Below are 22,595 nucleotides of genomic sequence, written 5' to 3'. Positions count from 1 at the left end.
GGGTTTTACCATGTTGGCCAGGATGGTCTCGATCTCGACCTTGTGATCCACATGACTTGGCCTCCCAAAGTGCTGGGATACAGGTGTGAGCCACCGCACCCTGACTACTTTTTTTTTTTTTTTTCTAAAGACAGGATCCGCTCTATCACGCAGGCTGGAGTGCAGTGGAGCCATCATGGTTCACTGTAGCCTCAAACTTCTGGGCTCAAGCAATCCTTCCACCTCAGCCTCCCGAGTAGTAGCTGGGGATTATAACTGCATGCCATCCTACCTGGATAATTTTCTAATTTTTAATTTTTTTTTCAAGAGATAGGATCCAGGCTGGTCATGGTGGCTCATGCCTGTAATCCCAGCACCTTGGGAGGTCAAGGCAGGCGGATCACTTGAAGTCAGGAGTTTGAGGCCAGCCTGGCCAACATGGTGAAACCCCATCTCTACTAAAATTACAAAAATGAGCCAGGCATGGTGGGGGGCGCCTGTAGTCCCAGCTACTCGAAGGCTGAGGCAAGAGAATCACTAGAACCCGGGAGGCAGAGGTTGCAGTGAGCCAAGATCGGGCCACTGCACTCCAGCCTAGGCGACAGAGGAAGACTCCCGTCCCCCACCCCCACCACCACACACACACAAAGAGATAGGATCTGACTGTCTTCCCCAGGCTGGAGTGCAGCGGTGTGATTATCACTTACTGCAGCCTTGACCTCCTGTGCTCAAGCAATTCTCCCAAGTAGTTGGGAATACAGACACCTGTCACCACACCCGGCTAATTTTTTAAATTTTCTGTACAGACAGGGCCTCATTTTGTGGCCCAGGCTAGTCTAGATCTCCTGGGCTCAAGTGATTCTCCCTCCTCAGCCTCCAGAGTTGTTAGGATTACAGAAGCAAGCCACCACACCCAGCTGTGAGTTATAAATTCTGTCCCCCTCCAACAAGCAAATAACAAACAAACAAAAAAAACCCACACTCAGTCACAGAGTGACCTGAGTCTTAGTAGTAGCATTTTAATGGCAGCAGCCCCAAGAGGAGAGTGAGAGTCTGCTCTGCCCCCGAAGCAGGGGGCTTGGGCTTGGAGGGGCCATCCCAGCAGACCTAACCATCCACCTCCTTCCATTGAACTGAGGCCAGGAAAGTGCGGATTTCCATGGGTTCCAGCGTGATGTTGGCCGGGTCCAGCTGGTAGGGAGTTTGATGGGGTGTGGGGCCTGGAGAGGTGTAGGGGGAAGGAGGAGTGAGGGGGTGCAGACTTCCTCTGACTTACCCTACTATGCTTCCTCCCCTAGTTCTGGACACAGCTGCCCATGCCCGAATCTGTCTCCAGGGCCTCAATCCCAGACTCCTAACCTGCTTCCCCAGCCCTGAATACACTCCCAGGTCCAATGCCTGGCCACTGTCCTCATACCCTCAATCTGACCCTGGGGTGATAGACACCCTCCTAGAACTAGACACGAATGGAGATTTTCAAATCTTGTTCTAGGGACTAAACACCACCCACAAACCTCAAGACCCATTCCCGGTTTGCTGTACCCATTTCAGATCCGTTAAGCCCTAACCTGGATCTGGACTCTGCCCCCATCCCCTCATGACCTTTTTGGGTCCTGGCCAACATCCCATGCCTCACACATTGCCCCCACCTGCCGGCCCCAGGTAAGACTCCACCCTTTCCCTACCCTTGACCAGGGCCCCACCTGTGTTTGTTGTCCACTTGAGCCTGGAGGCTGCCTCACGGAGCTGGTTGGCCACCAGCGTGGTCTCCTGCAGGTAGGTGATGGTGAAGGTGGAGAACAGGTCCTGCGGGGAAGGGGATGGGCCCAGATGAGCTGGGGCAAAGCCAGGTTTCCCTTCTCTCTCTCTTTCTTGCCTCTCTCCGATCTCCTTCTCAATTCTGCCCTTCTCACCCTCAAGTTCAAGGTAACGGGGGCGCTCAGGTTACGTCCGGAATCCTCTCCCACGGCAAACTGGTGCTCCAAGCGCAGCAGCACCATCTCGGGGCCCCAGCTAGCCAGCGTGAGCAGGTGCACCGAGGGCGGCAGCTCCCTGCGCATCCCGGAGAACTGCGGGAGAGACGGCGGGGCTGATTGGAGGGGGCGGGGCCTGGCTGGAGAAGGGCGGGGCCGAGCCAGGTCAGGAGGCAGGGCTAGGTTGTAGGGGCGGGGTTTCGCCGGAGAGGGGCAGGCTCAGCTGAGAGGGGCGGCCAGGGCCGTGACAGGGAGGGCTGAGCCAATGGGGAGATGGTCCGTCCTAAGCTTAGGGTTCGAGTCCCGACGAAGTAGAACTGATGTGACTTGAGACTCTGGGAGTTATGGCGGGGCTGAAGCCGCGGGGCGGGGTGAGGCGGGACAGAGCCTGGGGCACGTGAGAAGGCGAGGACGAGGGCGGGGTTAAAGTGAAATGGGCGGGGCCGGAGGTGAGGAGGTGGTTTAGGGGCCTGAGCTACAGCTGTGCCTCTACACAGTCTAGGCGGATTGGGACTGGGCGGGCACTGGGCGGGGACTGCCCAGGGGATGGGGCTGGCCCGAGGGTTTGGGGCTAATTAGGAAAATCCGCAACCAAACCCGGCTCCCTGGTAGACTTCACTCCGGTCCTCTCTGCCCACCCTGCTGCCCCTCACCTGCGTGCGCGGAGGAGCCCCGAGATTGTAGGCGGCGCCGCCACCCGGGGCTAGCACCACCTGCGGGGCCAGGACCTCCTGCTCGACCAGGAGCCGGTGCCCGGCGGCTGCAGCCTGGGCTGTGTCCAGCAGCACCAGGTGGCGCCCTCGCACCCACGCCCCCGACCCGTTCTCCATTAGTGGCTCCGATACTCCGCGTCCATCGTCCTTCAGCAGCCTTCGGTGCACCTGGGGGGAGAGTGGCCAGGAGGGGGTGAGAGTCGTGGGTTTGTGGGTGTCCTTGGGCCAGAAACTGGGTAAGGACGTGTGGGAATGTCAAGAGAAATTAAAGGGTGGGAGGAACAGATGATGAAGGTGAGGGTCTGGTAGAGCAACCCCAGCAGAGGCAGGATCCAAGTAGGCATGGGAACCAGGCCGGAGAGAGGTAAGTGCCTAACAGGGGGCCCTGGATATGGCAAGTCAGAACCTGGAGGGAGCCTAGGTAGGAAATGGAGAAAAACGGAGAGGAAAAGTCGCACATAGAAATGGAGTCCTCGACGGGGCGCGGTGGTTCACGCCTGTAATCCCAGCACTTTGGGAAGCCGAGGTGGGTGGATCACCTGAGGTCAGGAGTTCGAGACCAGCCTGGCCAACATGGTGACACCCCATCTCTACTAAAAATACCAAAATTAGCCGGGCGTGATGGTGTGTGCCTGTAATCCCAGCTACTCAGAAGGCTGAGGCAGGAGAATCGCTTGAACCTGGGAGGCAGAGGTTGCAGTGAGCTGAGATAGCACCATTGCACTCCAGTTTGGACAACAAGAGCAAAACTCCATCTCAAAGAAAATAAAAGAAAAAAGAAAAGAAACGGAGTCCTCAGCATAGTGGGGCCTGAAAGCAGAGAGCTGGGCCAGAAACAGCCTTCAAGGTCCAGCAGGGGGCCAGGTTGGGAGGACCCTGACTTGGATGGGGCTCTGACCCACTCACCATGAGCTCCAGCGAGCCATCTCTCAGGCTGCTTCCCCCCTGGGAGCGATCAGTCAGCACAGTCAGCTGCATGTTTCCATCCTGGGGGTTGAAGGGTGAGAGTGGAGGGCTGTCAACCCCAACCCCAAGCAGCCTTGAGATGCTGCAGATAAGGGGTGATTCCCTTTCTATCGAGGTACGGAGGTGCAGGGTGGGGGAGAGCTACCGTGATGTAAATCCGGGTGTTGACTGGATAGTAGTTTCCTGCCACGGGCTCCGTCTGGTTCAGTTTCCAGGTGGGTCGATAATCCCGCCTGGGGTTGGGGGTGAGCTGGTCAGGCTTGGGGTCTGGCTCCCCCGCTCTTTTATTATTATTATTATTATTTTTGAGATGGAGTCTCGCTCTGTTGCCCAGGCTGGAGTGCAGTGGCGTGATCTCGGTTCACTGCAAGCTCTGCCTCCCGGGTTCACGCCATTCTCCTGCCTCAGCCTCCTGAGTAGCTGGGACTACAGGCACCCATCACCACACCTGGCTAACTTTTTGTATTTTTAGTAGAGATGGGGTTTCACCGTGTTAGCCAGGATGGTCTCGATCTCCTGACCTCGTGATCTGCCCACCTTAGCCTCCCAAAGTGTTGGGATTACAGGCATGAGCCACTGCACCCGGCCTGGTTCCCCCACTCTTCACTCTCCCTTCATCCTCTGTCTCCCATGTTCATGTAATCAGCAAATTCCCCCACCACCCCTGGGCCCCAACACACCACAAACGACCCCTCAGTGCTCTCAGTCACCCCCTACCTCCTCTCCAGGATCTCCCTGCCATTGCTGTCTGTGTAGAAGCGTCCCTTTGTCTCCAGCGGTGTGTCAAAACGGCTGATGACCTCCTTCCCCCAGGTGTCACTGTACCCAATGGGATGGCAAGGTTGTGAGCCTTGGATAAACCCCACTCTGCCCTTGCTTCCACACCCCTCTCCCAGTCTGTGCCACTCACCCCACAGGTATCGGCCCCACCGACCACTCCAACTCCAGGTGCTGCTGTCCTGGGTACAGGCGAACCACCTGGGAACACCAGGCTGAGAAGTTCTGGTGCACCTCCTGCACCACGGGCGTCTGCAGGCACACGGGTGAGGTGGGTGTCAGCCTGTACCTTAGCAGAGGTGAGTCCTACAAATGTCCCCTCACCCTGGCCATAAAACCCATTAAAGCCTACATCAGGGTCAACCTTTAGTCACTGCCACATAATTCTTTTTTCTTTTGAGACAGAGTTTTGCTCTGTTGCCCAGGATGGAGTGCAGTGGCACGATCTCAGCTCACTGCAACCTCCACCTCCTGGGTTCAAGCAATTCTTCCGCTTCAGCCTCCCAAGTAGAGGGATTACAGGCACTTGCCACCATCCCCGGCTAATTTTTGTATTTTTAGTAGAGATGGGGTTTCTATCCATGTTGGCCAGACTTGTCTCGAACTCCTGACCTCAGATGATCCACCTGCCTTGGCCTCACAAAGTGGTGGAATTACAGGCATGAGCCACCGCACCTGGCCTCTTTTTTTTTTTTTTTTTCTTTTTTTGAGACAGGGTATCACTATGTAGGCACCTGATCAGCAAATGCTCCCACCTGGTCTTGAACTCCTGCGCTCAAGTGATCCTCCTGCTTCAGTCTCCCAATGTGCTGGGATTACAGGCGTGAGCCACTGCACCTGGCTTGCCACATCACTCTTGAGTGTGGCATAAATGCCTCCTGTTCACCATTGCCCCATACAATAGGATTCTAGCGTGGCACATGGCTACCTAGGATAAAGACTACATTGTCCAGTCTTCCCTGAGGCTATCAGTAGCTGAGTGACCACAGTTTGCCCCATAGAAAGTGATCCAAGTGGTGTCAGCAATGTTCCTTGCCCCTGTCCCGCTGCTACTGACTCAAATACAGATGTGGCGGTTGGAGCTTTAGCAGCCATCTTGGACCATGAGGTGGAAACTGAATACTGGGGAAGGCAGAGCAATGAGATAGAAGAGGAAGTCCTGGGTGATTATGGAACTACCCCACCTTCTCTGGACTAACAGCTAGACTGTTTGTTAGAAGAAAAGTATCTTCTATCTTATTCTAGTCACAGTTAATTTGGGTAACTCTGTTAGAACAGGCACAACTGTATCATAATACAGTGACCGAGATATGCAGACATTCATCTAAAAGGGACTCACATGAAATACGAGGCTCTTGAATGTGAACAAATGTGAGTTTTGCCATCTATGAAAGTCAAACATCAATGAGAGGCCCTGGGAAACCCCTGTCCTTAGCCAGATGCACCCACCAGCATTCACCCTGAGACTCACGCAAACCCAATCAATCCAAGGGTGGACTCTCAAATATCCACTCCAGATATAAGCTCTTCTTACTACAGACTTTGGTGAATTCTTCAAGCAGTGATATTTGGCTCTCCTGATTCACAGGCCAAGTGGGAATGCCCCACCCCCAATTTCCAAAACTAAGTATGTAAATGTCCACAGCGGATGAGAATGGCTTTGTATGTGTCCTACGGGGAGACTCTCATACAACCAGCCATGAATATCCACTCTATGGGAGGACCGTCAAATATTCCCCCCGCTGATCTGTGGGTCTTAGCCCACTGATCTGAAGGAAAAGTAAATCCTCCCCTACCCTCACGCTACACATGGCCCACCACCCTCCTGGGCTCCATAACTCCCCCATTCGAACTGCCCACTCATCATTCCTAGTCCCTGACCTTCACCAGGCGGATCTGAGCCCAGCGGCTCACGGGCAGTGGTTTCTGTTGGTTGGGTCTGAAGATGTAGGCACCTGAGGCCTGGTCACTTTCGTTGTCACCTATACTGGCGTTGTACCTGGGGTTGGGGCAGGTGAGAGTCAGGTAAGGGGCCCTAGCTCCATGCGGAGCATCACCACCTCCCCCTCAGGCCTGGTGATCTTCCCTTACCAGAAGAAGGTCTGGCGAACAGGCAGTAGGAGTTGCTGATTCATGTTCATAATCTCCATCAACAGCCCTGTGTCAGGATCAAACGTTGCCCGGATGTGCTGGGCAGAAAAGGGTCCACAGATGGGTTTGTATGTGTGTGTTTGTGTATGTGTATGTTTTTTTATTTGTTTGTTTTTTGTTTTTTTTTGAGACTGAGTCTCACTCTGTCGCCCAGGCTAGAGTACAGTGGTGCAATCTTGGCTCACTGCAACCTCCACCTCCCGGGTTCAAGTGATTCTCGTGCCTCAGCTTCCTGAGGTGCCCGCCACCCTGCCTGGCTAATTTTTGGATTTTTAGCAGAGAATGGGTTTCACTATGTTGGCCAGGCTGGTCTCGAACCCCTGACCTCAAGTGATCTGCCCGCCTCGGCCTCCCAAAGTACTAGGATTACAGGCATAAGCCACCACGCCCAGCTGGAATTTTTTTTTTTTCTTTTTTAAGACAGAGACTTGCTCTGTCGCAATCTCAGCTCACTACAGCCTCTGCCCCCTGAGTTCCAGCAATTCTCCTGCCTCACCCGCCTGGGTGGCTGGCATTACAGGTGCACGCCACCACGCCTGGCTAATTTTTGTATTTTTGGTAGAGACGGGGGTCTCGCAATGTTGGTCAGGCTGGTCTCGAACTCCTGACCTCAGGTAATCCATCCGCCTTGGCCTCCCAAAGGGCTAGGGTTACAGGCATAAGCCACTGCACCCGGCCTGGGTTTGTTTTGTTTTGAGACTGAGTCTTGTTCTATCACCCAGGCTGGAGTGCAGTGGTGTGATCTTGGCTCACTGCAACCTCTGCTTCCCGGGTAGAAGCAATTCTCCTGCCTCAGCCTCCTGAATAGGTGGGACTACAAGCACATGCCACCATGCCTGGCTAATTTTTGTATTTTTACTAGAGACAGGGTTTCACCATATTGGCCAGGTTGGTCTCGAACTCCTGACCTTGTGATGCACCTGCCTCAGCCTCCCAAAGTGCTGTGATTACAGGCATGAGCCAACGCGCTGGCCCCTTTTGTTCAGTTTAAAAATTTTTGTATTTTTATTTTTATTTTTATTTTTTTTGAGACGGAGTCTTGCTCTGCCGCCCGGGCTGGAGTGCAGTGGCCGGATCTCAGCTCACTGCAAGCTCCGCCTCCCGGGTTTCCGCCATTATCCTGCCTCAGCCTCCGGAGTAGCTGGGACTACAGGCGCCCGCCACCTCGCCCAGCTAGTTTTTTTGTATTTTTAGTAGAGATGGGGTTTCACTGTGTTAGCCAGGATGGTCTCGATCTCCTGACCTCGTGATCCGCCCGTCTCGGCCTCCCAAAGTGCTGGGATTACAGGCTTGAGCCACCGCGCCCGGTGTCAGTTTAAAATTTTTTTTAGGGCCGAGCGCAGTGGTTCACTCCTGTAATCCCAGAACTTTGGGAGACCAAGTTGGGTGGATAACCTGAGGTCAGGAGTTTGATACCAGCCTGGCCAACATGGTGAAACTCCATCTCTACTAAGTTAAAAAAAAATTAAATTAAATTTGTTTTCTAGAGATGGGGTCCCACTATGTTGCCTGGGGCTAGTCTCCAAGTCCTGGGCTCAAGCAGCCCACCATACCCAGCCATTCAACCTGATTTTCTCTTTTTTGTTTGTTTTTGAGACAGAGTCTTGCTCTGTCCCCCAGGCTGGAGTGCAGTGGCATGATCTCAGCTCACTGCAACCTCCCCCTCCTGGGTTCAAGCGATTCTCCTGCCTCTCCTTCCAGAGTAGCTGGGACTAAAAACATATACCACCACGCCCAGCTAATTTTTGTATTTTTGGTAGAGACAAGGTTTCACTATGTTGGCCAGGCTGGTCTCAAACTCCTGACCTCAGGTGACCTGCCCACCTCAGCCTCCCAAAGTCCTGGGATTACAGGCATGAGCCACCATGCCCACCCCAACCTTATTTTCAATCTCACCACCTCTTACCATCTCCGTGGCCTTCCAGGGCTAGTGCAGTCAACCCCTTCCAGGTCCCTGCACTTCCATACTGGCTGCCTACAATCTGTTCCCCACAACAGCCAGAGCACACCTGTGATACCCTAAGTCCCATCAAAGCCCTCCTCTGCTGCAGACCAGGGCCAGCTTGGGCATCTGATGTGTGAACCACAATGCCAGAACTCACAAGACTTTTAGAGGCCTGTGGGAATGTTTTAACTTCTTTCCTTTTTTCTTTTTTCAGACGGGGTCTGGCTCTGTTGCCCAAGCTGTGGAGTGCAGTGGCGCGATCTCGGCTCACTGCAAGATCCGTCTCTCAGGTTCATGACATTTTCCTGCCTCAGCTTCCCGAGTAGCTGGGACTACAGGCGCCTGCCACCACGCCCAGCTAATCTTTTTGTATTTTTAGTAGAGACAGGGTTTCACCGTGTTCGCCAGGATGGTCTCGATCTCCTGACCTCGTGATCCACCCGCCTCGGCCTCCCAAAGTGTTGGGGATTACAGGCGTGAGCCACTGCGCCGGCCTCTTTTCTTTCATTTTAATAAAAATATAAAAAAGATGTTTTCTTCCTAACATGAACAGTCCAACTACAAAACTTCTTTTATTTTATTTTTTGAGACAGGGTCTCACTTTGTCACCCAGGCTGGAGTGCAGCGGCATGATCTTGGCTCACTGCAACTTCTGCCTCCTGGGCTCAAGCAATCCTCCTTCCTCAGCCCCCAAGTGGCTGGGATTACAGACATTACCACCACGCCCAGCTAATTTTTTGTATTTTTTGTAGAGAGTGGGTTTCACCATGTTGCCCAAGCTGGTCTCGAACTCCTGAGCTGAGTAGATCTACTCACCTTGGCCTCCCACGGTGCTAGAATTACAAGTATAAGCCACCATGCCCAGCCTATTTTATTATTATTCTTTACAGACAGGGTTTCGCTCTGTTGCCAGGATGGAGTACAGTGGGACAGTCACAGCTCACTGCAACCTCGAACTCCCCAGCTCAAACCTCCCATCTGGGTCTCCAAATTAGCTGGGACAACTCCTGGGCTCAAGTGATCCTCCTGCTTCAGCCTCCCAAAGAGCTAGGCTTAGACACATGAGCAACAATGACTGGCAAAAGCCAAAGTCTTCCTTTTGGTCTTCAAGGCCCTCAAGGTCTGACCTGTCACCCGTTCACCCTGCTTCAGCCACACTGGGTTCCTTGTGGCTCCTGGAATTCTCCACACTCTCCTGCCTGAGGGCTTTTGTGCCTGTTATTCTCTCCCCACCCGGATCTCTCTTCCTCCAAATAGCCACATGACTCCTTCCCTCAGGTCATATCTTAAATGTCACCTTTATCAGGAACACGTTCCCTGAAACGTGCCCACCAAAACTGCAAACCACCACCTGCCACCAGCTCTGACCTATCTGTCAAGTGTCACCCATGATCACGCTGGGTCCTCATAACAATCCCAGGAAAGGATACTGAGGCTCCGACAAAGGTCACTTGCTCAAGGACACACAAAGATTGGAGTGGTGACAGGAGGTCATGAGCCTAGGAACCTGCTGACCCAGAGTCCACACAGCTTACCATGACACTTCAAATTTGTCACAGGAGCAGGAAAGGGGATTGAAATGGGGTCTCACCTCATTTTCGATGGTTAAAGCAGGGGACCAGGATCTCCTGGGGATGGGCTGGGGTGCGCGGGCCTGGGGCTTCCAGCGAGGCACCTGGGCTACTGAATAGGTGCTGAAGCCCAGGGCAGGCAGTGAGGCTGAGAACAGCAGCTCCGGAGGGTGCGCCTGACTGTCTGAGCTGGGATATATCACCACCTCGGATAAAGGAGGAGAGAAACTGAGTCAAGAGTACCCACGGAAAGCCATACATGCATGGAAACAACAAACTCAAGGAAGGAAAAGAGTCCTGAGATGGGGAAAGGAAATGGAGGGGTGTGTGGTGGTGGGGGGACAGTCAGATTCCAAGGAAATGATTGCAGAGAAGATTCACCAGGTGGAAAAAAACCCACTGGGAGGGCGGAGAGACTATGGAGTGAAGGAGTGAAGTAGGGGAGTGAAGGAGGAAGTAGGGGAAGAAACCCTTGAGGCAGGTTCTCAGGAGAGGAAAACGTTTGGGGGAGGACGTTTTCTGGAATGAAGGAGAGGTCCATAAACAGCAATAAATTTTCCTGGGGGAGCAGGGTATTAAAATGGGGGACCAGCCAGGCACGGTGGCTCATGCCTGTAATCCCAGCACTTTGGGAGGCCGAGGCGGGTAGATCATGAGGTCAGGAGTTTGAGACCACCCTGACCAACATGGGGAAACCTCGTCTCTACTAAAAATACAAAAATTAGCCGGGCGTGGTGGCGAATGCCTGTAATCCCAGCTACTCGGGAGGCTGAGGCATGAGAATCACTTGAACCCGGGAGTCGGAGGCTGAAGTGAGACGAGATCGTGCCACTGCACTCCGGCCTGGGTGACAGAGCGAGACTCTGTCTCAAAAAAAAAAAGGGAGGACCACTCACAGGAGGCAGATGTTCCCAAGAGGAGACTGATATTAAGGGGCAGAGGGAGAAGATACAAGAGCAGGGAAGAGATATGCATGAGTGGGAGGTATTCATGGAGGCAGGAGGTATCCATGAGGGCGATGAGGAAATGCCCATGTGGGAGGGGTTCCAGCGGGGGAATATTCGTTGTCTGGACTCACATCGCTGGGCACTGTCCTGCCATTGGGGTCCTTCACAACGAAAACGCCTTCGCTGACCGGCAGCCGTACCATCCAATTCACCTTCCGCCCCAGGGGATTATAAACGATGACCTGGAACTGGGGGGGCGGTCAGAAAGGGCACGGGTCACAGCCGGCCTTCTCCAAACCCACCCACTTTGCACAGAAACGCCCCTGGGTGGTCCTGGTGCGGTCACGGCCCATCAGGCCAAGCCCCCTCGAGATGCGTTGGTCTCTGTCCTGACCCAGCGTTGCAGCCCACGTAATTTCACTCCAGTATAGTCCTCCAAAAACATTTTCCAACTACCTCCTCTAAAGCCCATCTGCCCGAGATCCACCCCTCCCGTCCCGGCTCACGCGCGCCGCCGTCTGGCTGAGCGGGCAGATGCTGATGTTTAGCTGTCGGCAGAAGGTTAAGTGATCTTTGAAGCCTCTGAGCCGCGCCAACGCGTTGCTCAGGAGAACCTGCGGAAGAGCACAAAGGGACCAGTGGGTTCTGGACGCCTGGCCTATCTGACTCCTTCCCTCTCCTCTCAGGCCCCGCCCCGTTCCGGTCTCTGTCCCGCCTCCCTCAAGACTCGCCCCACAAGCCCTTCTAGCCCAGCCCTGCTGCCCTTGGCTATGCCCCATAGCTGTCTCGACCTCCTCTTGCCCACGCCCCGCCTCCTTTTCCCCTCCAAGGCCCCGCCCCATTACTGAATCTTTTCCTGCCTCCTACAAGCCCCGCCCCCACGAGCTCTTGTAGCCGGCCACACTGCTCTCGGTTACACGTCACACCTGTCCCTGTCCCTTCTTTCCCAGGCCCCGGCCCCGCCCCCGCCCCGTCTCCACCCCCATGTCTCCCAAGTCCCGCCCCGCGCACCTCACAAGATCCCCAGCCTGCAGCAAGCTGGCGCGCGTAGTCGTCGGCCACGTGCTGGCGGGAGGTGCCGCTGACGGCGTCGTGATGCTGGAGCACGGCCATCGCCTTATCTGCTCATAGACAAGGAGTCCGGTGAGGTTCTGTGGGACTCAGCTCAGACCCCAAGGGGAAGCGAAAGGTCAGGTGCTGGCGGGCAGGGTTCTTAGAGGCTTTAAGAAGGAACTCGAGGACGGCCAGGCAAGGTGGCTCACGCCTGTAATCCCAGCACTTTGGGAGGCAGAGGTGGGCGGATCACGAGGTCAGGAGATCGAGACCATCCTGGCTAACACGGTGAAACCCCATCTCTACTGAAAATACAAAAAATTAGCCAGGCGTGGTGGCGGGCACTTGTAATCCCAGCTACTTGGGAGGCTGAGCCAGGAGAATGGCGTGAATCCGGGAGGCGGGACTTGCAGTGAGCCGAGATCGCGCCACTGCACCCCAGCCTGGGCGACAGAGCGAAACTCCATCTCAAAAAAAAAAAAAAAAGAAGAAGAAGGAACTCGAGAGGGGCGGCCTAGGGGTGGTTTCCAGCTTCAGCCGCAAACCTCTTCCTCTCTTGGGCCCGATGCTTACTGAGAGGTGCACTGTCTCCTGAGCCATAGGGTCCCACGTTGGCCGCCAGGCCCACCAGCGCCTCCAGCTGGTTGCACACCTGGAGGCAGAGGGGTATGTTGGGGCGCCCACCAGGTCGGGCCTCGGGGCTGCATGCCCCCTCTAGCCCGGCTCCTACCCACCTGCAAGAAGTTGTAGCTGAGGCGCTCATAGCGTTTGAGGGCCGGCCGACTGGAAAAGTAACCAGTCCAGAACTGGTGGGGGCCATCCGCGTAAGGGAAGAAGTCGTCATGTTTCACTGACCTACAGCGGCAAGGGCATTGAGGGCAGGGTCATGACCCACGGGGCATGCCAACCCCCCCCAAGCTCCCCAGTTTCCCCAAATACCAGGTGAGGTTGGCCTTGTTCAGCTCCCAGAGGTAACAAGCGGGGGTGGAGTAGAGAACATGGACACTGCTTCCTTTTGCCTGCTGCTGGGGGAGGCGATGGAGTGAGCCCTCGGGAGTCCGCACCTTCCCGGGGACCCACACTTCCACACATGTGTGCACATTCATGCATCCCGTAGGTTCAGTTTCTCTAAATACACATCTGGCGTGCAAGCCAATGGTCGGATGTGAAAATGGATTTTGGCTGAAGTCAAACATGACCACTAGCCTTTTTTAAAAGGATTTCAGAGATGCAAGAATAAACCTGAAATTTTACTAAACTTTTACAATAATTCCAACTTTACTATTAAAAACTTTTGTGGAAAAACTAAGTGTGACATTATAGGGCAGGAATAATCGTTTTGCAGGACCGTCAGATTGTTATCAAAAGACACAAATTTTTTTTTTTTTTTTTTTTTTGAGACGGAGTCTGGCTCTGTCGCCCAGGCTGGAGCACAGTAGCCGTATCTCAGCTCACTGCAAACTCCGCCTCCCAGGTTCACACCATTCTCCTGCCTCAGCCTCCCCAGTAGCTGGGATTACAGGCGCCCGCCACCTCGCCCGGCTAGTTTTTTGTATTTTTTAGTAGAGACGGGGTTTCACCGTGTTAGCCAGGATGGCCTCGATCTCCTGATCTCGTGATCCACCCATCTCGGCCTCCCAAAGTGCTGGGATTACAGGCTTGAGCCACCGCGCCCGGCCTTTTTTTTTTTTTTGAGACGGAGTCTGGCTCTGTCACCCAGGCTGGAGTGCAGTGGCACGATCTCAGCTCACTGCAACCTCTGCCTCCCAGGTTCCAGCGATTCTCCTGCTTCAGCCTGCCGAGTAGCTGGTCTTACAGATAAGTGCCACCACGCCCAGCTAATTTGTCATATTTTTAGTACAGACAAGGTTTCACCATGTTGGCCAGGCTGGTCTCGAACTCCTGTCCTCAAATGATCTGCCCATCTCAGATTACAATCCCAGCACTTTGGGAGACTGAGGTGGGCAGATCACTTGAGGACAGGAGTTTGAGACCAACCTGGCCAACATAGTGAAACCCTGCGTCTATTAAAAACACAAAAATTAGCCAGGGTTGGTGGCACATGCCTTTAGTCCCAACTACTTGGGAGGCTGAGGTAGGAGAATTGCTAGAACCCAGGAGGCAGAAGTTGCAGTGAGCCAAGATTGTGCCACTGCACTCCAGCCTGGGTGACAAAGCAAGACTCTGGCTCAATAAATAAATAAATAATAAATAAATAAATAAATAAATAATAAATAAATAAATAAAATTTTAAAAAGAAAAAATAAATAAAAATAAATGACATAAAAGAGCTCTTTTGGTGAAATAGCAGTGCAGGGAGTGAGTGGAAGATGGGGATGGAGATTGCACTGCAGTGAGGACAAGATTGATGGGAAGGGGTGCCTGAGATGGGAGAGGGGAGACAAGTTTCTCTGCTGATGAGAGTGACTGTGCACACAGCCACAGCCACAGGCCACTTAGTGCAAAACACTAACACATCTGTATTGGGTAAAATGATAACTGCCCAAAAGTGTCCATGTCTTGATCCCCAAAACCTATTACTACGTTAGATTACATGGCAAAAGGGGAATTAAGGTTGCAGATGAATTGAGGTTGTTCATCAGCTAAACTTAAAGTAGGGAAAGTAGGCCACACAGTGGCTCAAATCTGTAATCCCAGCACCTTGGGAGGCCAAGCAGGGTGGATCACGAGGTCAAGAGATCGAGACTGTTCTGGCCAACATGGTGAAACCCTGTCTACTAAAAATACAAAAATTAGCTATGAGTGGTGGCACGTGACTGTAGTCCCAGGTACTTGGGAGGCTGAGGCAGAAGAACCCTTGAACCCGGGAGGCAGAGGTTGCAGCGAGCTGAGAGCGTGCCACTGCACTCCAGCCTGGGCGACAGAGCAAGACTCCGCCTCTGAATAAATAAATAAATTAAAATGTGGAAGAGGGAGGCAGAAGAGGTGAGAATGAGAGAAAGGGATGTGATTACAGAAACAGGGTCAGAAAGATGCTATGTGGCTGGCTTTGAAGATGGAGCCAAGAAGAGACTTTGAATGTGGGCAACTTCTAGATGTTGGAAAAAGCAAGGAAATTATATTCTCTCCTAGAGACTGCAGAAAGAACACAGCCTTGCCAACACCTTGATTATAGCCTGGTGAGACTCAGGCTGGAATTTTTTTTTTTTTTTTTTGAGACAGAGTCTTTCTCTGTGGCCCAGGCTGGAGTGCAGGGGTGCGATCTCGGCTCACTGCAACATCCGCCTCCCGGATTCAAGCGATTCCCCTGCCTCAGGCTCCCGAGTAGCTGGGATTACATGCGTGCACCATCACAGCCGGCTAATTTTTGTATTTTTAGTAGAGACAGGGTTTCACCATGTTGGTCAGGCTGGTCTCGAACTCTTGACCTCGTGATCCGCCTGGCTCGGCCTCCCAAAGTGCTGGGATTACAGGCGTGAGCCAACGCGCCCAGCCTCATGCTGAACTTCTTACCTACAGAAAAACGATGTATTTCCGTTGTTTTGAGCTGCTAAGTGTGTGGTCATTTGTTATAGAATGACCACAATAGAACAATAGAAAACAAAGACAGCACTGAGAGCTATGCACATGACACAAGGCCCCGGATGCAAGTGCACATGTGCACAAGGGTACCACAGGGTAGGCACACTGACCTGCGCGTTTACCAGCCGGATGAGCTTGTCAAGGTTCTTGAACCACATGTTGGCATTCTCATATTGGAAGTCCGAGCCCATAGTCATCACAATGTGGTTGGTGCGGTAATGCCGGCCCTGCAGGCAAGAGGGGAGTCCTGAGGCCAGAGGATCCTGGGCCATCCCTGTGTATAGCTGTGTTTTGATGTATATGGGGTCAAGGATGTTGGGTGCACATACAGGCATGGGTGGATGTATGGCACATGGGAGCATGGGGACACAGATAAAAGTAGCCACCGGTTGTTGAGCAGCTCTCTTGGACCCACCACCTAGAAGAGGGTATCCAGGCACCATGCCATGTTATCTCTTGCCCAGCCTATGCTATCTCTTCTAATGAGGAATGCACATAAATCCAGGAGGGGGCATGGTGATGGTGAATAGAATAGCATCTTCCTCCAAGGGGCATGAGAACATAATTACAGGGGCTCACACTTGTAATCCCAGCTACTCAGGAGACTGAGGCAGGAGGATCGCTTGAGTCTAGGAATTTAAGACCAATCTGGGCCACATAGCAATACCCTGTCTCAAGAAAAAAAAAAAATCTGAAACAATTTGTTTTCTTTTTTTTGAGACAGAGTTTCACTCTGCTGCCCAAGCTAGAGTGCAGTGATGTGATCTTGGCTCACTGCAACCTCCACCTCCCAGGTTCAAGCGACTCTCTTGCCTCAGCCTCCCAAGTAGCTGAGATTACAGGCGTGTACCACCACACCTGGCTAATTTTTGTATTTTTAGTGGAGACAGGGTTTCGTCATGTTGGCTAGGCTGGTCTCGAACTCCTGACCAGATGATCTGCCCGTCTCGGCCTCCCAAAGTGCTGGGATTACAGGCATGAGCCACTGCACCTGGCCATCAATTTTTTAAAAAAGGGAAAAAAAATGTTTTAGGAGACCGTGTTATACCAGGCATGGTGGCTCACACCAATAATCCTAGCACTTTGGGAGGCCAAGGCAGGAGGATCACTTGAGCTCAGGAGTTTGAGACCAGCCTGGGCCACATGGTTAAGATGTTGTCTTCGTGAAAAAATAATTTTTTTTACTTATAAAAGTGTTAAAGGTTGGGCGCGATGGCTCATGCCTGTAATTCCAGAACTTTGGGAGGCTGAGGCAGGTGGATCACAAGGTTAGAAGTTTGAGGCCGGGCGCGGTGGCTCAAGCCTGTAATCCCAGCACTTTGGGAGGCCGAGACGGGCGGATCACGAGGTCAGGAAATTGAGACCATCCTGGCTAACACAGTGAAACCCCGTCTCTACTAAAAAAAAATACAAAAAATTAGCCGGGCGAGATGGCAGGCGCCTGTAGTCCCAGCTACTTGGGAGGCTGAGGCGAGAGAATGGCGTAAACTCGGGAGGCAGAGCTTGCAGTGAGCTGAGATCCGGCCACTGCACTCCAGCCTGGGCGACAGAGCGAGACTCCGTCTCAAAAAAAAAAAAAAGAAGAAGTTTGAGACCAGCCTGGCCAATATGGTGAAACCCCCTTTCTACTAAAAAGACATAAAACTTAGCCGGGCGTGGTGGTGGGCACCTGTAATCCCAACTACTTGGGAGGCTGAGGCAGGAGAATCGCTTGAACCCAGTAGGTGGAGGTTGCAGTGAGCTAAGATTGTGCCACTACACTCCAGCCTGGGCGACAGAGTGAGTCTCAAAAAAATAAAAAAGGAATTCTCAATAAAAATGTTAAAAATAGATTGGGCACAGTGGCTCACACCTATAATCCCAGCACTTCGGGAGGCTGAGGCGGGCAGATCACCTGAAGTCAGGAGTTCAAGACCAGCCTGGCCAACATGACGAAACCCTGTCTCTACTAAAAATACAAAAATTAGGCCGGGCGCGGTGGCTCAAGCCTGTAATCCCAGCACTTTGGGAGGCCGAGACGGGCGGATCACGAGGTCAGGAGATCGAGACCATCCTGGTTAACATGGTGAAACCTCGTCTCTACTAAAAAATACAAAAACTAGCCGGGCGAGGTGGCGGGCGCCTGTAGTCCCAGCTACTCAGGAGGCTGAGGCGAGAGAATGGCGTAAACCCGGGAGACGGAGCTTGCAGTGAGCTGAGATCCCGCCACTGCACTCCAGCCCGGGCGACAGAGCGAGACTCCGCCTCAAAAAAAAAAAAAAAAAAAAATTAGCTGGGCGTGGTGGCGGGTGCCTGTAATTCCAGCTTCTCAGGAGGCTGCGGCAGGAGAATTGCTTGAACCTGGGAGGCAGAGGTTGCAGTGAGCTGAGATCATGCCACTGCACTCCAGCCTGGGTGACAAGAGTGAGACTTTGTCTCAAAAAAATATAATAAATAATAAATAAATTAAAATGTTAAAAATAGAGGCCAGGTGTGGTGGCTCACGCCTGTAATCCCAGCACTTTGGGAGTCCGAGGCAGGCAGATCACTTGAGCTGAGGAGTTTGAGAGCCTGGACAACATGGTGAAACACTATCTCTACTAAAAATACAAAAAATTAGCTGGATGTGGTGGTGCGCGTCTGGAGTCCCAGCTACTCGGGAGGCTGAGGTGGGAGAATCGCTTGAATGTGGGAGGTGGAGGTTGCAGTGAGCCGAGATCATGCCACTGCTCTCCAGCCTGAGTGACAGAACAAGATTCCAGCTCAAAAAAAAATTAATTAATTAAAAATAAATTAAAAGTAAAGAGGCATGGTGGCTCACGCCTGTAATCCCAGCACTTTGGGAGGCCAAGGCAGGTGGATCACTTGAGGTCAGGAGTTCAAGACCAGTCTGGCCAACATGATGAGACCCCAGTGCAAAAATACAAAAATTAGCTGGATGTGCTTGTTTGAACCCAGGAGGCGGAGGTTGCAGTGAGCCGAGATCGCACCACCGCACTCCTTGAGACAGAGTAAGACTCTGTCTCAAAAAAATTAAAAATAAAGATAACGTGTTAGGGGGATGCCTATACCATGGGAAGAGCTCATTGCTTTGTATATACCGGACTCGAAGGTTCTGGACACCAGGATTACCTGGGCAGTGGCCACATTTAGGAAGTAATCGACCAGCTCCTTGGCGTTGTACTCAGGGCTGCGGGGGTCCTCTACCACTGGCTGATCGACACACAGCACATCCCAGCACAGATTCATTGGCGGGTTGTAACCATTGGGAAGCACACCTGCAGGTCACACCAGGTTCAAGGGGTGGCCCATCACCCAGACCTGCCCTGGTTTCAAAGCCTGCCATGTCCCACCCAGGATGGGCTTCAGAATTTGCATCCCGGTGCAAAAGGAAAGGCAGAGACTTTGTTCCCGGAATATAGAAATTCCAGGACAGTGACAGCAGAGCAGATATCAAGCCCAGGGCTCTTCTGAGTGTGTGGCACCATGGCTGGCCCTGCCCTCACCAAGCCCCCTCACCAGTGAAGAGGTCCGCAGTCGGGGGCTTCAGGCTGGCACTGGCCCGCCACACCTGCTCCATCTCTAGCTTCTGCATCCGTACCCACTTATCTTGATAATCGAGGCGCCCGAAGAAGAAGCCGTCAAAGCCCATCTGGGGATGGGGGAGGAAAAGGCAGTGTGAATTAGCGCCCAGCCCTCTCACCACCAAACTCCCCTGTGCTTGGGAGGGGCAGGTCAGAGCACAGGTGAAAAAGCAGAGCTAGGTCGGTGTGATGGCTCTTGCCTGTGATCCCAGCCTTCTGGGAGGCCAAAGCAGGAGGATCACTTATACCCAGGAGTTTTTGAGACCAGCCTGCACAAAAACTTAAAAATTAGCCAGGCGTGGTGGTGCGCTCTTGTAGTCTCATCTGCTAGGGAGGCTGAGACAGGAGAATCGCTTGAATCCGGAGATTGAGGCTACAGTGAGCTAGGATTGCACCACTGCACTCCAGCAGGGATGACAGAGCAAGACCCTGTATCAAAAAAACAAAACAAAACAAAAAAACAAAAAAACGTAGGGCTGAAACAGAGCGGCCACCAGCTTATTTCCAAGCCTGGGGAAGTTTCAGAACTCACCACCCTGGGCTAGCAGGGAGAGGGCGGGTCCAACATCAGAACCCAGGTTCACCTCCCCAGCGCTGTCAAAGCTCAGAGCAGGCCTGACTCCAGGAATGAGGTTCCCCCTTCCACAACCTGAGGATGGATGGGGTCTGAGCACAGGTAATGAAGCCGTTTTTAAGGCAGGCTAGGCATCCACTTGCCACCCAGTTTAGGGCGGAGCCATGATCCTAGCTAGGGGGTGGGGCCAGAACACGAAGGGGGGCCTATTAGGGAAGAGGGTGGAGTCAGCCGGAGCTGGGTCCGCCTGGGGCTAGGCTTAGCCGGCGGAGGCCAGAGCTCAAAAGTCACTGGCCTTACGGCTCACTCAAGGGGCGGGGCTTCAACAGGCCTGGGCCTGGTCCTTGTGAGATTGCAGGGAGAGGGCGGGGTTTGAGTGGGCGAGGGAGGAGCCAGAGTGAGTGAAGAGGTGGGCCCAAGAGAGGTCCCGGGGCGCACCTGTGCAAACAGCGAGGCTTGCTCCCGAGAGTGGCCGAAGGGGTCAATGTGCCAGGCCACACGGGGTCGCCCGTCACTGCCAAATGTGTCTTCCAGAAAGCGCAGCCCGAGTGTCATCTGGTCCACGATGGCACCGTAGTGGGTGGCTGCCTCATCGTTCATCACCCAGCCACCGTTGGCGAACTCCAGGCGCCCTGTGCCAGGACAGGCAAGGTCAGGGTCAGTGGTCACAGCCAGGAGTGGGACCAGGGTGGGTGATACTGGGAATGTGAAAGCCTGCCTGTGTACTCATTTCTGGCGGAAGGAGAAGAGGGGTCGCCCCCAGGCCGTAGTTCCCAGATAAAGGAAAGAGGCCCCCCTGCATGGCAGGCTTCCCAGAGGATACATGGCAGATGGGGCCTTGTGGGATGTATAAGAGTTCTCGGCCGGGCGTGGTGGCTCACGCCTGTAATCCCGGCACTTTGGGAGGCCGAGACGGGCGGATCACGAGGTCAGGAGATCGAAACCATCCTGGCCAACATGGTGAAACCCCGTCTCTACCAAAATACAAAAAATTAGCTAGGCGTGTTGGCGGGCGCCTATAGTCCCAGCTACTCGGGAGGCTGAGGCAGGAGAATGGCGTGAACCTGGGAGGCGGAGCTTGCAGTGAACGGAGATCGCACCACTGCACTCCAGCCTGGGAGACAGAGCGAGACTCCGTCTCAAAAAAAAAGAAAAAAGAGTTCTCCAAATGGAGAGTCCAGGCAGGTGGAGCGACATGCATGTTGCACAGCTTGCACATGGCATGATAAAATCTCAGAAACCAGAGATGCAGAAGCAGAAGCTGGCCTGGCTTCCTCTTTTCACTTCCTTGGGGCAGGCTCACCCTGGCGCACAAGGTCTCGCACGACTTCCTGCATGGCATTTGTCTGCTGGTGCCACCAACGGGAGAAGAAGGCAATCTCCACGTAAATGAAGCGACGGGTGGGATCTGCCAGCAAGGCAGAGATGACCGAGTCCAGGATGTACTGCACACCGGCGTGCTGGATGTCATTCTTGACTGTGGATAACAGGGATAAGGCTCTCAGGGCACAGCAGAGCCAAGGGGGTTATTCCTAGACACAGGAGCCCAAGTCTTGGATCTTAGGGTGACACTGGCCCCACCCTAATGTCCAGGACCCAGAAGGGATTACAGGGACCATGGGGATCCCAGGAACCAGTCCCCATCCTCTACTCACTTCCATAAAAGTACTGGTCCACGGTTTTGAGCCAGCCTACGTCATCGTGTGTGTGAGGCACCAGGTGCACGTTCAGCATGTTCGGCTGCACTGTGGGGCATGTCTGCACAGGGACCCCAAACACACATACCTTGTCAATAACCCCGGACGTCCGGGGCTGCAAAGTAAGTCTTGATCTAGAGGTGAGTGACTCAGAGAGGCCTGATCTCGCCTATGTGCAGAGGAGGCCAGGCCCTCCCAGGCAGGACACACACATACATAGTTGTGCTCATAGATACAACCTCCACTTTGCACAACCCCACAGGGCAGCTCTCATTCACACTCTGGGAAAATAATAATAGAAGTAGCTGATGTTTGTTCAACATTTGCCAACAGCAGACGGTCACCCTGGGAGGTGGGGTGATGTTATCCCCAGTTTCCAGATGAAAGCACTGAGGCTCAGAGAGGATAGGTGACTTGCCCAATGTCACACAGTCAGAAAGTGGAAGAACTAGGCTGGAATTTCAGGCAGACTCTAGAGTCCCAGCTCTCAGCCAGCACCTCCCCCCACACATACACTGCTCACCTCCTGCCACCTCCTGCCCCTCCAATCCCACAGTTAAGTGCAGGCAAAGTCCAGGCAAGCATCCCGGAGACACAGAGGCAGGTACAATCAGACACAGTCCCATACTCAGATGCGCACAGCCAGACCTCGCAGTGACACAAAGCATGCACTGAGACCACACTGTCATATCACCAGCCATTCACTAGACACCCACAGGACAGACCCACCCACACCTCTAGACTGTATTTGGGGTTTCACGCTGCCTCCTGGACGTTTCTGCTCGGAGGCCCCACTCACCTCATATCCCCCGGCCCGAGCACCGGGAGCCGCCAGCAACAACAAAAGGAAAAAGCAGAGAGGCGGGAGCGGTGGCTGCAGAGCGTAGGAGATGGTCCAGGGGCCTGCTGCATCCAGGCAGCCGCGAGCGCTGACCCCCGCAGTCCGCGCGTAGGCGCCCATGGCTCAGCAGCTTCCTCCTGGGGTTCCACGGCCTTGGAAAAGCCGAGCAAACGCCCCGCCCCGAGACCCGGCCGGGCCAATCGGGGGGCAGGGGCGGGGCCGGAGCGCGGTCTGGCGGCTCACGGGACAGAGGCTGTAGCACTCGGCAATCCCGGGGGTCGTTATAGGAAGGTAGGAAAATG

At 53.6% G+C, this 22,595-nt stretch overlaps 1 protein-coding gene across 2 annotated transcripts; it reads right to left on the bottom strand.

Annotated features, from left to right (window-relative positions):
- Positions 1–976: 976 nt before the first annotated feature.
- MAN2B1 (mannosidase alpha class 2B member 1) lies at positions 977–22,484 on the bottom strand. 2 transcript variants are annotated; one of them, XM_033198217.1, is made up of 24 exons: positions 22,252–22,484; positions 21,411–21,513; positions 21,059–21,232; positions 20,194–20,387; positions 19,117–19,249; positions 18,730–18,875; positions 15,729–15,845; positions 13,015–13,100; positions 12,810–12,930; positions 12,649–12,727; positions 12,034–12,143; positions 11,529–11,636; positions 11,154–11,270; positions 10,096–10,281; positions 6,500–6,597; positions 6,290–6,407; positions 4,542–4,660; positions 4,349–4,450; positions 3,777–3,864; positions 3,572–3,652; positions 2,606–2,833; positions 1,893–2,048; positions 1,683–1,785; positions 977–1,199 (listed from the first exon to the last, which is right to left on the bottom strand). In XM_033198217.1, exons 1-24 carry the CDS (start codon positions 22,411–22,413, stop codon positions 1,087–1,089), a joined length of 3,042 nt encoding a protein of 1,013 aa, XP_033054108.1. In that variant the 5' UTR covers positions 22,414–22,484; the 3' UTR covers positions 977–1,086. The 2 variants fall into 2 exon arrangements, with proteins under 2 accessions (XP_033054108.1, XP_033054109.1); XM_033198218.1 differs by having other exon boundaries at positions 979–1,199; positions 13,015–13,097; positions 22,252–22,453.
- Between the last annotated feature and the right edge of the window lie 111 nt (positions 22,485–22,595).

The sequence above is a fragment of the Trachypithecus francoisi genome, unplaced genomic scaffold (assembly GCF_009764315.1).
Source record: "Trachypithecus francoisi isolate TF-2019V2 unplaced genomic scaffold, Tfra_2.0 Lachesis_group5, whole genome shotgun sequence".
In the NCBI taxonomy this organism is placed as follows: Eukaryota; Metazoa; Chordata; class Mammalia; order Primates; family Cercopithecidae; genus Trachypithecus; species Trachypithecus francoisi.
The sequence above is the reverse complement of the archived record's forward strand: the minus strand, read 5'-3'. Positions and strand labels throughout refer to the sequence as shown.